The following is a 15,862-nucleotide window of genomic DNA, read 5'->3' as shown; positions in this document are numbered from 1 at the left end:
TGGTGGCAAAAGAGAGAGAAGAACCCCCTAGACACACAATGGAACTGTTCCAAATGTTCCAATCCGGAATATCTTCAAGGACAATCAGCTAAATAGTTTACATTAAGAGGGGCTGTGTGAAATCGATTGCTGAAGGTGTTATCTGCGCTCACAAAAATGGCTGGTAATTAGTCACGGCTAAAGGAGCATTAGTGAGAGAGCAAGATGGATTTCATCTTTAATATATTTTCGCTGCACTGCAGATACAGTAGCCTCATGAGTGTCTGTCTCTCCCTCTCTGCATGCTATATTCTGCTAGCTAGTCAGACCACTATCTTAAGGCATACCTAGCTAGACTTCTCCAACACTGGTGCTAGGCCTGGGCCTGACTGAAGTCCTATAAGGACACTGTTAGCAGGTGTGCTTTTGGAGCAGCTTAGTCTCTGCCATTATTTGTTTGTGCCTAAACCTCAGCAATAAGGCACTTGAGTAAACCGCAGCTGTTGACTTTTGAGTTTGGACTTGTGCATTCAAAGGTAATCTGCAGGCAAACTGGCTGTGAGTGACCGATTCTGTCCAGATGTGTGTGTGTTTAGAGATTAAACTACTGCAGGGATTGATCATGTCAGCCAATCAGCTCTGCTTGTTCAAAAACAAAAGGCAAATCCTCCCATGAAAAACGACCGTGTGTTCTTTCAGTTGAGGCTCTTGAACCTAATGCCCCTTTCAAAGCTTTTCAAAGGCATCTTATCAACCAGCCACCACTGTTTAAATACTTGTATGTCTACGGCTTGTTTGATGGGCTCTGACAATGTGATTTCATGTGCTTTATTACAGAAGCTCAAACAGAAGAACCAACAGCTGAAGCAGATAATGGACCAGCTCAGAAACCTCATCTGGGAGATAAACTCCATGCTGGCTGTTAGGAGTTGAACGGCAAACACGGCGACACAGAGAGAGACACACAGGCGCGCGCGCGCACACACACACACACACACACACACACACACACACACACACACACACACACACACACACACACACACACACACACACACACACACACACACACACTGGAAGACATGGTTGTTAACTGGATATCTGACAGGGTCCCTTTGAGGCTGATGTTGACGCTGCACTTTAGAAATGCAGGCTTTTGCAATATACCACCCTCAGTCCCAGAAAAAGGAGGGGGAAGAAAGCAAAGAAGAACAAAGAGAAGTTGTGCGATGGAGAAATGCTGATATACACTCACCGTACAGTTTATTAGGTACACCCATTTAGTAACAGGTCGGACCCTCCTTTGCCTCCAGAACAGCCTGAATTCTTTGGCGTATTCTACAAGTTGTCGGGAAACGTTCCACAGGGATGTTGGTACATGCTAACGCGATGGCATCATGCAGTTGCTGCTGATTGAATGGCGGTACATTCATTGTACATAATAAACTGCCCGATGAGTGTAGTTGTCGCTTACAATATGGTTATTAAGAGGACTTTCAGAGTTATAGTTTATTTAATATCCTAAGATATTTGACAAATACTACATTTACCCATTTAGAGGAGTTTTGAAGTTCGATTTCCTTCAAGATGTGTTTATACATTCCTAAACCATTTTAACTAAAATGACATACAGGATGACATGTTTGTGGTGAAGAAGAGCACAGATCTGTGCAAAAATACCATAAAACTAATCATAAGGCACATTGTTGAAAAAAAGTTTCAAATTAAATCACTGCTAGATTGAGGTTTCCAATTTTTTCCCCCCACATAGATCTTCTCTTTTGCACCATGAAAATGGTACAGTGTAGTGAAATGAAAGAGTTTTGTGTTTTGCTTCTGCTTTTCATGTGTGGTTGGCTGCTTGATGTAGAAGTGTCAATGCAGTATCCTCTGGACTTTATGGTGATCACAATGTCTGGTTAACTTTAGGAGTTCTATGGCGCTATAAATCCTGCTGTGGTTTAGACCAACACTGTTTCTGTCTGTTCTATTTTCATATCTGTGGGGCTCACTGCTCACGAGAACAGCCTGATCAAGTAGGGACGTCCGTATGTGGTCTTTTTGGATTGTCCCCAGGCTTTAAACACGTAAAAAAAAAAAAATACAGGCAGAAACAGTGCCAGCCCAGCCAATAAGAGACATAAGCAGCTGATTAGAGCCCTGCGGTCGCTAGGGGCCCCCGACCCTTGGATTGAATCCCTGTGTTATGATACTGATGATTTGACGGGACAGATAGTTTGTTTACATAGCTGATGGTTTCGACGGTTGTGGCTAGATGGAATAGGTGAAGCTCCGCCTCAAGGGCAGAACTAACTTGACTGGTTGGATGAAAGCTCAGTGGGTGGAGTTTTCAGGGGGTAAATCCTGTTGCCATTTCAAATCCCGATTGCGACTTTTGTTTTCCAACCTTACCTAAAGTTCTTAACTAATGACATTTCTAATCTATTGACTTAAGTTTCTGACTGAACAGTTTTAAATATGTGAAAATACCAGAGCAGTGGATTGGGCAATGGGGTAGGGACCAGAAGGTCATAGGTTTGAATCTTTCCGATCAATGGCCTTTTCTCAAAGGTTTATTGTTGCCTTTCCCTAGCAGGGAATTCTCACCCTCAACACCCAAACCATCTTTCAACTCTTGCTAGCGGGGTTGGAGAATATTCTCTAATGTCTTCGATTGGGATTTCAATTTGATGGGTGAATCTCATTTGTTGCTCTCTGATTCCTATCTCCTTGCCTCCTCAAAATGCACTAGAGGTGAATATACAAGGGCAGGAACCGCAGATATTCAAGGAAATACAATGAGATTCACGCCGACCCGTTCCCAAAATATTGTTGTTCAAGTTAATATCGCAAACTTGCCAAATCAAAAATATAAAACGTATAATCAAGGAGATTTGATGAACAAAATAAATGAATAACCCAGTGTGCTAGTGCATGGTGCCTGCTACATCAGGGATGTGGCTTTGATCCCTATAAGAGACGCATAAATGCTTGGGCATAGCCAAAGGTTGACCACACAAATGAACCATGAATAGGCAAGGAGATCACAATTCAAAGGTTCAGGAGGCAAGTTTCAGGCAAAAATAAAGGCTTTTAATTATAAACAGTAATGACAAACTCCACGTGGAAGAGCTCTCAGTGCAGGCCAGGTGCTGCCTATTTAAACCATAATTAGGACAGGTGACCTGTAGAGCAGGGGGTTCTGGGCCTTGTAGTCTTTACCATGATGGCCATCTTAAGGCAGACGCCCTGTGGATCCCGGATAGCATGGACCATCGGTGGAGGGGCTTGTCACAGGGCTTGTCACATCACGTAAGTGTGGTAGTGCAACAACATGAGACAGGGGCTTTAAGCAATTAAAATAGTACTTTAATAAGAATGTTATACATGGTTACAGAGAATAGAAACTGTAAAAAGCATGACAAAAACTACACGTCAGGAATGTGGGGTAGGTAGCCCAGGTAGTCTTCTTACAGTCACTCAATAAACCCATGTCACATTTTTTTAGATGGCTGTCTAGACTAACTTGCTTAGCAATCTAAACATCATGGCCAAATTACCAACCAGATAAACAGGGAACGTGCCCAGGAGCCTTGACCTCCAGGAGGCCTCCATTGATTTTGTTAGTCACGCAGATGGCATAAGTCATGGTAAAATGTATAGAATTGCAGGAAATTAGCTTGTAAACGGCAAACTTTTCTATCAAACCCATGGCAAAACTGCACATTTTCCTCTCCACCGCCAAGAGGGTGGCACTGAAAAGTTGCCAGCAAGGTTGATTTGTTTTGCCCATAATGCTAGGGACAGCCCTGGGCGGAAAGGAGGAGACTGGGGCCGACAACAGAGAAAGGGCATGCCGCGGGCCATCAGGTCTCGGATATTAATATCAATATCAGCTTCAGATACGATTCCGATAAATAATTTAGAAGCTGGTTTGGGTCGTATCCAAGTTGTGTTATGAGGTTATTGTCCACAGGGAGATGGTAGAGGACATAGTATGCATTCCAAATGGCACCCTGTTCCCGATATAGTGCACTACTTTTGGGTCTCCAGTCAAAAACAGTGCACTATGTAGGGAATATGGTGCCATTTGGGATGCTCGTCCACAGAGTAAAAATCAATCGCTGGATAGTGGATCATAATTTCTCTTCAATGGTATAATTCCAACCTGGTTATGGTTGAGGACAATGGTGAAGGACTATCATTGTATGGTACACAAGGAATACATTCTCATTCAGTTGAAAGTACAGTATATTGATTTGTCTGTTTATTGTAATAATGGGCCTCCTTGTTTCTGCACCATTCAAAACAAATAATTTGCCGACATTACTATGCTTACGTTAAACAGCAGGCTACACCTCGCATCAAAGCAATGAAGACACACTCACGCATCTATGATCAAATGTATTTTTTTATATAAATCAATTCTTACAAAATCTTCATTTTTCTATTTCATTTATTACCCCTATAAAATTAATTTGTTAATTACAAGGTAGGAGGGAGGAAGGCATCAGGACAGCTGGAAATTAAGTCATTAAAAATAGCTTGTCTGTTTGTGATACAGTTAAGTACTGATAAATAATTCCATAGAAAAAGTGGTCATGCAGGCGCGTTGTTGGTCGTCAACACAGTTTGGTATCCAACAGAGAACCGAGGTGTCGTGGATGAAACAGAGTGGTGATGAAACTCCAGTGTATGTCGAGATTACCGAGACCCCTATATGGTGCTCCTCTGACTGACTAATGGTCAAAATGGCAGTGTGTGTGTTATCATGAGCTCACAAACCAACGTTTTATAAAAAAAAAAAAGGCACAATCAAGGACAGTAACCATCCTGCACATCCAACCAACCACACTGATAGAGGCCATGCATTGCTAAACCATTAGAATGTCTGGTATCCGACGGTATCGTGGAAGGATATGTTTAACTGAGACATCTAGTGTTGTATTACAAGGTCATATGTCTATTTCATTCAACATTACCATTTTGAGTTGACTATATTTGTACCAGATATGGTCAGAGTTGCCAGTTTCCCCAGAAGCATCAACGAGTATGCAGACGTGGACAGTGACAAACATTACAGTGGATCTGAGAAGACACACATTACAGCAACAAAAGAAAATCCTCGATCTGTTACAAGAGACCCAGCTACATATTGGTTTCCAAATAGTCTTTGGTTGCTTTTGCAATACAGTTCACAGAATCTAAATGCTCACAGCAAATCTAATTCTAGATTATTGGTAGCATCTCGTCTCCATGGCGATTCTGAATTAAATTACATGGAAACTGTATTTCTATAATGGTTGCAATTGCTCTACATAGGGATGTTTTTATTTAGTGGAAATTAAAAAATATATATTGACAACAATGTGAAAAAAATAAAATGTTCAACTTACAAAATCTGAATATTTTTGCTCATCAACTGTTCCCTCAGCCAAGAAATCCTGTTATTTCCCCCTGTCATTTCATACTATACACTGTCTGGTTTTGTTCACATATGAAAATAAATATACATGTTTATGTACAGAAATGAGTTAAGATCTTCTGAAATGTCTCTGGTTTCACCTATGAAGTCAATGTGCAAGGCTGGGGGACTTTCTCTTTTGAGATGATAACAACAAGTTCAGACAATCCTAAGAAGGCTTGACATGAATTCAAACAAAGATGGTTTACTGAACTTCAAACGGGGTCCAACGCTTTTCATAATCATTGAGATGCATGTCTACTGCCAAGAGATCCAAGGCTTGCTGTAAGTCAGCACCAAATACAACGTAAATCTCTCTTGGCCAATATCAAATCATACAAGTTCATTCCAAACTCCTTCTCCCAGAGTACATTTCCTGAAAGAAAATACAAACGTATGCAAAAATGTAGTGAAAAAAACTATATGCTGACAATATACCAGCTACTAAATCTAATCTGTACTGTAGTATTACATGTTGATGATGATAATATCACATATGACATTGTGAGAACGGCAAGAGTAGATAGCCCAGGCCCACCGATGACAATATCAACTCATTGGCCATGTATAAACCTAGTGGACACTGACCTTCATTGATTGTATCCTGATATGAAAACAAAATCAAATGTGAAGGAGTCTATAACGACCTCAATAAGAAATGACGCAGATACAACGAAGGGGGGGGGGGGGGGGGGGGGGGGGGGGAATTGGGGGTGAAGAAAATGGATAGTTGAGCTTTGGCTCACAGCTGACACACTATTGTCCGGTTTCCCTGAGCCAGATCCAGAATCGTCCTGAACTAAAATTAACATCATTGAGAAAATGTTTTTTTTGTCCAGGACTAGGTTTAATCTGTGTCCGGGAAACTGGCCCTTTAAGTTCAGTCACCTTCACAATAAAAAGGTCACTACGCTCCTTCAAGTCTTCAGACATTCAAGTACCTGTTCGAGTGGACTGGCAGGGCTCTGGCGTGGTACAAAGGCAAAAGCCTCTTCACAATAGGATATCACTATACAGCCATGAACTTCCACATTTCTTGAAGCCATTTCCTTGAAATTGATCAATACATTTTTCCTATTCGACCACAATACACCTGTTACCAATGACTGGCAAAAAAAATTGTCAGGACAAATGTAGTAGAGCTGGGATGAGTTAGTATTGTGAGTACAACAGCATCACAGGAAGACTTGGCGCAACAGAAATGATGAACTAAGACGGTAGTGAAAAACATTACAACGACAAGGCGAGGGGGAGCTGGTTGTCTTTTCTCTGTAAACCTGGAGCCAAAGGGTCAAGGTTGTGGGTCACAGCTTCCAGAGCAGAGTCAGACATGATGGGAAATATAGAGACAGAAGGTTTCATCAAGGGCTGCTCCCCAGGGAAACACAACACTTCAAATGAAATGGCTTTCTCTAATTGAACACAAAACATATGTCCCCTGACGAATGGTCTAGGAGATGGCTATGTCTATCGAATGGCTTTGAGGCTTAAATTTCACCAACATCATTATGATGTGGTGAATCTAGGAAGAATAACAAATATTACAGAGGGCATTTCAACTATATAGTATCTTCTACTGCTTTCGGTATCGATTTATGGAAAATATGTGCAATAAGCAATTTAAAAAGGCAGCACTAATGTGAATTTCGGGGACATGGCACAACAGACGCGTTTCACATTTACATTTGCAAATCTCTTAACACTGCTGTGGAAATGACGCAGGCAACTAAAGAATTGTTTAGGTTCTAAATTTAGCATGCACTCCTTCTGCCACGGTAGTGCTCGTAAGCAATAAAGGGGAAATAAATGGGTGAAAAGGGTTTGGTTTAGAAGGCAGTGTTCTGCTCCATTTCATCCAGAAATGTTCATTTTGCTCATTCCGACAGAGGGAAAGTACTCTGTTTGGGCTTATGGTTGGATGAGCTTACTTTTAGCCTCTGTACACACACTGGAACTGAACTTTTGAGGAGAAAACAAAAAACACGAGAAGAAAAGTAACACTGCTTTTGAGAGTTTTGAAGGGAAAAAAAGGCTTATCATTGCGATAAATCTGACAGAAATAAAAATCTAACTATCAGAAATTCAAGGAATGAGCACAGAGTTCATGTTTATGTGGGTTTTGTGACTGCCGCATTGCAATACGAGTGGCACCATTTGAAAACGGCGGCTTTTAAACTGTCCTTCCAGTAAAAGAATAACAAAACTCTACTTTCTCGACCTTGACCGCCAAATGCTGAATTTGATTAAATCACGGAACAGTTCTTAGGACGATAAGACACCCAACGCTTCAAACCCCAGTGAACACATGGGAGGGAAGTATGGATCGAAAAATAAGGAAAGAAATAGTTACAGGGTTACCCAGGGTCCAGAGCAGGGGCTGGTGGTGAGTGCGTCAGAGGTTCTGATGCAGACATAGGGAGGTCATGAAGGGGTCAAGGTGAGGTTAGGAAGGGTTGCATTGAGTCTAGGTTACCAGTCCGGGGCAGATCTGATCTGTGGTTGGGTTGTCATGTTGGACACCTCCCTTCCTCTACCATCCTGCACATGAGTCACAGGAAAGTCTCTCGTCATTCTCTCCTTTGTGGCATTCATACAAAAAAATATGATATCTAAGAGTCTCATTGTCAGTAGTTTGTGTGTTTATGTGAACATACTATAGACCTGTATATCCTGTGTGTGTGTGTGTGCGTAGTTCTCCAGAGACCGCAATTCCACTTGTTTCACTTGTCAAGTCCTGTGGTCATTGGCAATGTGCTGAGTAGAAGACGGAGCTGTAGCGCCCCCCCTAGGATCCAAGTTGGCTGACTGTCCTACTGCCACTGTCATGGTCCTCCTACGGCTGCTCTCCAGCGAGCCTGTCTGTTACTACCGCTACCGCCTCCCCCGGCCTCTCCAGCAGGGGGCGCGCGTCCTGTCAGAGCCTCTCGATGTCCCTGTATTTTTTGCGCAGGATAGAGACCTGGTCCTTGAACAGCACCGGGTCCAGCCTCATTTGGGAGTGGACCAGGGGCATGCCGCCAAACCAGCTGGCGAACTTGTTCATGCACGTCTGCCGCTGGGCGAAGTGGTCCGGGTCAGCCCAGCGTGACGCCCGCGACGACTGCACGGCGGGAGGAGCAAGAAAGACAAAAGGCAAAGATAAGTTATTGTTTGATCATAGCAGCACGTCATGACACTAAATCATATCAGGGTTTCTCAAAACGCTGGGTGGGGTCTAGTGCTGGGCGATATGACCAAAAATCCATAGTGATAAACTGACCCATTTTTTGCTTTAATGATAAATCAGCGAGAAATAAGAAGAATGAACTTCATAACCATCAAATTATTCTGCGAATCTGGGGCACAACTTTCACTGGGGAAGGGTGGAACCCCACATTCTGAAATGGCAGTTTTGTCCCTCCCAGTTTTATTATTGGAATGTGATACAAAACGAGGCACCAGTGTGCTTTAGGACCATGCAGACGCCTCCGAGCGTTCGGGTAGGCTGTTTGGTGTATTTAGCCGACTGGATTTGGGACCCCACGGACACCCCCAGAGCGGGCTGACAGGCTGTGTGAAGGCAAAGCCTCTGGGAGGCTGGTTGGACCTGCACGAGAGAGTTGATTATAGTTCAGCAGCTACCTTACCAGCTACACCACCGAGTTCTAACAGGAATAGAAACTGGCTACTCTTTAGTTGCGTGATGTAGCTGGCAAGGTAACTGCTGTTTAACATAAAAAAAGCGATTATTGTAACTGACATGTAACTTTAGCTAATGTTTCATCCCCTCTCAAGTGAGGTGAATGAATAAGCTACGCTAGTGAGTAGCTACCCACAGCCAGGTCAGCTCTGAGCTCCTAGTTATCTGTCAGATAGATAGTAATAATAGCCACCTCATATCGCTAACAGCAGTTGTTTGTATGGACATGTTTTGAAGCCTTTGTTGTGTTACGTTTCAGAAGTAAATTAACTTGGCAAGTTTTCGCCAGTTGATGTACCGTTAGAGAGAGCCAAACGTTGGCTTACAGTAGCTATCAAGCTAGACCTGAATACAACGATGAAACCATCGGCCAAACAATTGAAGATTGATATTCTGAGGTTTTTTTCAGTGCAATGTGAGTTGTATTAGTCAGTATGTCAATGTAACGCTATTGATCTATCAGTTTCCCGAGCAAAATTCCCTACTTTTCACACTGACACAGTCATTAACAACTCTAACGTTACAGGTTTCACTGTCATGGTGCACAGTGGAGGTCTGTGCGGCTTTCTGTCCGACTCCCACCCGCTAACTTACCGCAAGAACTGGTCCCAACCACAATGTTATTTTAGGCGTATATGACGCAGCTCACTTGCCAGCCATGGCCCGAGCAATTTGGCACCCTATAGGCAATATCAAATTCGCAAAATTAATTTAAGAAATAGGTTCAATTACCAGAGATTCTCACATGGCCCTTCCATTGTATTACTGGGCTTTATCAGCCAATATGCTCGACGTAGTTTGAAGAGAGCATTAGTTGGAGTGACTTGCACTTTCTCTTGAGCTATTTGTATAGCCTATCTTTAAGGAGTGGGAAGACAGAGAAATATGGGTGATCAATATTTAGCCATATTTCTACGCAATGTAGTAAAGTATAGACTAATCATAGGCCTATTTAGTAAGTACATTTCCGTGGAAAGACAACTATCCCGTGTTTCTCCGACCATGTATACATAGACGGCTCTATTTAATTGAGGCCACACGCGCACCTGATCTCGAGGCAGCGAGAATGATGACTGACACTTGCTACGTTTTTAGGAGGCTGATTTGCAGGCAGAGACAAATAAATAACTTGTTGAAAATAAAAAGGGCAACGCTGGCACATCGTCTATAACCTATGTGCGCGCGGTGCTTTTTCCTTTTCAAATCATGATTACATTTTTTTTTTTTTATTACACTTCAACTCACGTTGGTTGAGCGCCCTCCACTTCTTTTCATTATCAATATTTATTTACAGACACTACACTACAGTCTAACCAGATTTAAGTTCATTTCATATTCAAGTTAACTGCCATGTGATTCTCTGCCCATGTAGGCAGCCTACTCTATTTCAATGAGACCACACATACTGTACTAGGCACACGTGAACTCCCACGCCCAACTAGGAGAGGTAGGCTACTGAAGTTGAAGCAGCGAATTCTGAGTGTGTGAATAATGCAAAAAATATGTGCTTTTAATACAATAGGTAGGCTAACGCATACAAAGCAGAAAGAGGGCCGTTTCCAAATAATTGTGGACAACAAAAATATTTCCATCCCAAAGTCATCTGTCTGACTGCCAGCAGCATGAAGAATGCCAACCGCACAGCAATGATCTCTGTTGGGACCCGCACGTCCCGCAGACATCCCGTGGGAATGCTGCTCTCAAGTGCTTATTAGCAGGATCAGATGGTGACAGGGGTCCCAGCAGGGTCAGACAGCCAGGGAGGACCAGCCTACGGAGCTCAGGGGAATTTTGCAGTATATTTAGTGAATGATACAAAGTTATATCTTGAATTGATGGGTAGACCTACAGTAGCTACAGGGCAACAGTTGAAGTTTAAAGCTATAATCTGGGATCTGGGAATCATGGTCATTTCAATGATTGAACCGTTGATTCTATTCTTGGATAATATAATGTATACATAATGTATACATGTACACCAAGGTAATTCTTTGTCGTGCCTCATTTTAGGAGGATCAGATGGTGACAGGGGTCTCAGCAGAATCAGGCAGCCAGGGAAGACTAGTCTGTGACAGAGGTGAGGTGAATTTTTGAAGATACAACACTTTATTATCTCTGTCCAGCAAACACTGGACAAGCCAGATGCTATTTTAAGGCATTCTGACAAACCTCAAAAGTTGATTTCCAAACTGTATCAAAGGGTTGATAGTGGCTTTTCCCGATGACACAAAACATGTAAAACAAAAATGTGAGGAAGACCTGGGAGACGCTATTGATGATGGTGAATGGATACAGATGTGTTAGAATGCCCAGTCATGTTCATATAATCTCAGACATAAATGACTACAGTTGAAGACCATCCGTAGAACATACTATATGCCAGTGAAATGGAATATCATGCACAGGTGTAAAGCACAAACGGGGACATATTTGCATATGTTGGGGTCTTGTGAAGGCTGGCTGAATTCTAGCAAAGAGTATGTTCTTTTATCTAAGCATGTCTTCAGATTCTCCTTCTTCCTGTTTTTGTTTGCTTGGAAATGTTGATACTGGAGACTTATCATAAGAAACTTGTATAACCAAGCATTTATAATGGCTAATAAATTCATTGCCATTATTTGGACGGTTGGTTATCCTCCCACAATGTATGGAAGAAATGAAAAGTTATGTACAGTATCACTAGATGTGTTTTAAGATTAAGGGTATACTGTGCAACTTTCATAAGGTCTGGATGCCTTATGTGGAATGTTTCACGACAAAAGGGAGTCTGTACTGAAAACATGCCTACTTCAGGGGAGATTTAGGCAATCCCTAGCTGCTGGGCTGCACAGTCCTGGCCCTTGGGGATCTGCTGTACTGTTGTCACTCTGGCCTTTGCCTAACACACCTGAAACCAATAATGAATGTTTCACTAAGATCCTAAAGCTGAGTGGGGTGTGTTGGGTTGGGGCGCTGCAGGGCCGTGGACCCCTAGGGACAGAACGGGGTGACCTAGCTATATTGTGTGCAAGTAAAGAGCTCTACAGTACTATTAGGCCTGTGATGTGAATTATATGGAGGGTGTACTGTTTCTGTGTGTTAATGTGTAGGTGTATGTGTGTTTTCAAATAACTCTGCTGGGTGATTTAAAAAGCCATAGTGAATCGATCAATAGTATAATAACACTTCGCAATTTTTTTTTAATCCACAATATGTAGAATCTATGAGAATAGAAAGGTTCAGAACTTTTGTGAAACATCACAGCACAGTTGAAAAAATATATGGCAAATAGAAATCCAATATGGATGGTGTTAAGAGATAGATGGGAGGGGTTGACTGAAGCTGAAGGATGGGACTAAAAACAAACAAAAGATAACTAAGCTAGAAGTAGAAGCCTAAGTGTTGTTGTCCATTAGTTTACTCCAATTAGGGTTAGGGGAAAAAATATATATACACACTACCGCTTAAAAGTTTGTGGTCACCTAGAAATGTCCTTGTTTTTGAAAGAAAAGCACATTTTTTGTTCATTAAAAATAGCATCAAATTGATCAGAAATACAGTGTAGACATTGTTAATGTTTTAAATGACTATTGTAGCTGGAAATGGCAGATTTTTTAAATGGAATATCTACATAGGCGTACATAGGCCCATTATCAGCAACCATCACTCATGTGTTCCAATGGCACATTGTGTTAGCTAATCCAAGTTTATCATTTTAGAAGGCTTATTGATCATTAGAAAACCCCTTTGCTCTGTTAGCACAGCTGCAAACGGTTGTTCTGATTAAAGAAGCAATAAAACTGGCCTCCTTTAGACTAGTTGAGTATCTGGAGCATCAGCATTTGTGGGTTCGATGACAGGCTCAAAATGGCCAGAAACAAAGACCTTTCTTCTGAAACTCATCAGTCTATTCTTGTTCTGAGAAATGAAGGATATTCAATGTGAGAAATTGCCAAGAAACTGAAGATCTCGTACAACGCTGAGTACTACTCCCTTAACAGAACAGCGCAAACTGGCTCTAACCAGAATAGAAAGAGGGAGGCCCCAGTGCACAACTGAGCAAGAGTACTATTTAATGAAGCTGCCAGTTCAGGATTTGAGGCGTCTGTTTCTCAAACTAGACACTCTAATGTACTTGTCCTCTTGCTTGGTTGTGCACCAGGGCCTCCCACTCCTCTTTCCATTCTGGTTAGAGCCAGTTTTCACTGTTCTGTTACCACCTGTTAAATCTATGACGTTAAAATGCCTATTTACTCTGTTCCATCAGCCCAGCCAGGCAATTTATAAACTTGATCTCCACTAGACATTATCTTACATTTCTTTTAGACCAACATTTAGTTTTCAATAGCGGAGATTTGTATAAAGCTTGCGGTCTGTCTCTGACATTTTCAACATTGTTTCAATATTCAAATTCGATCCCCAAGCGGTCCCATAGTAATGAACGTGTTGGGAGTCGGGACGAGACAGACAGGCAGAAATTCTCAGCCATTCAAAATCATGAATCAGCTGGCATCATTTTTATGGCTATAAACAAATAAATTATTGGGTCTCTGGCAACCGAACCGATAGAACGAACGACCAGCCGGCTTGAGAAGCAACCCTAGATTTGTGTCGGGACTATATCTTGTGGAAGGATGAAATAAACTCAGCAAAAAAAGAAACGTCCCTTTTTTAGGACCCTGTCTTTCAAAGATAATTCGTAAAAAATCTAAATAACTTCACAGATCTTCATTGTAAAGGGTTTAAACACTGTTTCCCATGCTTGTTCAATGAACCATAAACAATTAATGAACATGCACCTGTGGAACGGTCGTTAAGACACTAACAGCTTACAGACGGTAGGCAATTAAGGTCACAGTTATGAAAACTTAGGACACTAAAAAGGCCTTTCTACTGACTCTGAAAAACACCAAAAGAAAGATGCCCAGGGTCCCTGCTCATCTGTGTGAACGTGCCTTAGGCATGCTGGAAGGAGGCATGAGGACTGCAGATGTGGCCAGGGCAATAAATTGCAATGTCTGTAATGTGAGACGCCTAAGACAGCGCTACAGGGAGACAGGACAGATCACGTGTAACAACACCTGCACAGGATCGGTACATCCGAACATCACACCTGCGGGACAGGTACAGGATGGCAACAACAACTGCCCGAGTTACACCAGGAACGCACAATCCCTCCATCAGTGCTCAGACTGTCCGCAATAGGCTGAGAGAGGCTGGACTGAGGGCTTGCAGGCCTGTTGTAAGGCAGGTCCTCACCAGACATCACCAACAACAACGTCACCTATGGGCACAAACCCACTGTCGCTGGACCAGACAGGACTGGCAAAAGTGCTCTTCACTGACAAGTCGTGGTTTTTGTCTCGCCAGGGATGATGGTCGGATTCGCGTTTATCGTCTAAGGAATGAGCGTTACACTGAGGCCTGTACTCTGGAGCGGGATCGATTTGGAGGTGGAGGGTCCGTCATGGTCTGGGGCGGTGTGTCACAGCATCATCAGACTGAGCTTGTTGTCATTGCAGGCAATCTCAACGCTGTGCGTTAGAGGGAAGACATCCTCCTCCCTGATGTGGTACCCTTCCTGCAGGCTCATCCTGACATGACCCTCCAGCATGACAATGCCACCAGCCATACTGCTCATTCTGTGCGTGATATCCTGCAAGACAGGAATGTCAGTGTTCTGCCATGGCCAGCAAAGAGCCCGGATCTCAATCCCATTGGGGCACATCTGGGACCTGTTGGATCGGAGGGTGAGGGCTAGGGCCATTACCCACAGAAATATCCGGGAACTTGCAGGTGCCTTGGTGGAAGAGTGGGGTAACATCTCACAGCAAGAACTGGCAAATCTGGTGCAGTCCATGAGGAGGGGATACACTGCAGTACTTAATGCAGCTGGTGGCCACACCAGATACTGACTGTTACTTTTGATTTTGACCCCCCCCCTTTGTTCAGGGACACATTATTCCATTTCATTTAGTCATGTCTGTGGAACTTGTTCAGTTTATGTCTCAGTTGTTGAATCTTGTTATGTTCATACAAATATTTACACATGTTAAGTTTGCTGAAAATAAACGCAATTGATAGTGAGAGGACGTTTCTTTTTTTGCTGAGTATAGTATGAATAAATTCATCAAAGTAACATTTTTTTATCAAAATATGTCAATCATTATTTGAATATGTTGGTAACCTGTTGTATAAAAGTGACACGTGGCAATATATCCTCCAAACACCGGCTTCGAGGGCATTATCACTTAAATAATCCACGCTCTAGACTGCCTTTCAAGCCAATCAGAAATGAGTATTCAACAATGCCATGCTATAACTGAGCAATAAGGCCCGAGGGGTAAATGTGGTAAATGGCCAGTATACCACACAGTGGAGTGTCTGGATACAGCCCTTAGCTGTGGTATATTGGTCATATACAACAAACCCCTGAGGTGCCTTATTGCTATTATAAACTGGTTACCAACGTAATTAGAGCAGTAAAAAGAAAATGTCTCATACTCATGGTATATGGTCTGACATACCATTCTGGGCTCGAACCATCCATTTTATAATTAAGCAATAAAGAATGAGGGGGTGTGGTATATGGCCAATATACCACTGCTAAGGGCTGTTTTTAGGCATGATGCAAGCAAGTTTTCTGAGCTATGAATATTGAAAGCTGTGGTATATTAGACCATATGACAAAAACATTTAATTACATCTAATTTTATTGGTAACCAGTTTATAATAGCAATAAGGCACCTTGGGGGTATATG

General features: G+C 42.4%; 2 protein-coding genes across 2 annotated transcripts in view; one reads left to right on the top strand and one right to left on the bottom strand.

The window, feature by feature from the left end:
• Positions 1–4,811, top strand: part of LOC120022447 (mediator of RNA polymerase II transcription subunit 30) — a 32,650-nt gene extending 27,839 nt beyond the window's left edge. Inside the window, exon 5 of the mRNA XM_038966350.1 lies at positions 817–4,811. Coding sequence (XP_038822278.1) covers positions 817–912 — 96 coding nt within the window. The 3' untranslated portion in view covers positions 913–4,811. The remainder of the gene's footprint in view (positions 1–816) is intronic.
• Positions 4,373–15,862, bottom strand: part of LOC120022446 (exostosin-1b-like) — a 120,119-nt gene continuing 108,629 nt past the window's right edge. Inside the window, exon 11 of the mRNA XM_038966349.1 lies at positions 4,373–8,543. Coding sequence (XP_038822277.1) covers positions 8,358–8,543 — 186 coding nt within the window. The 3' untranslated portion in view covers positions 4,373–8,357. The remainder of the gene's footprint in view (positions 8,544–15,862) is intronic.

Source organism: Salvelinus namaycush, chromosome 27 (assembly GCF_016432855.1).
Source record: "Salvelinus namaycush isolate Seneca chromosome 27, SaNama_1.0, whole genome shotgun sequence".
Classification (NCBI taxonomy): Eukaryota; Metazoa; Chordata; class Actinopteri; order Salmoniformes; family Salmonidae; genus Salvelinus; species Salvelinus namaycush.
The sequence above is the reverse complement of the archived record's forward strand: the minus strand, read 5'-3'. Positions and strand labels throughout refer to the sequence as shown.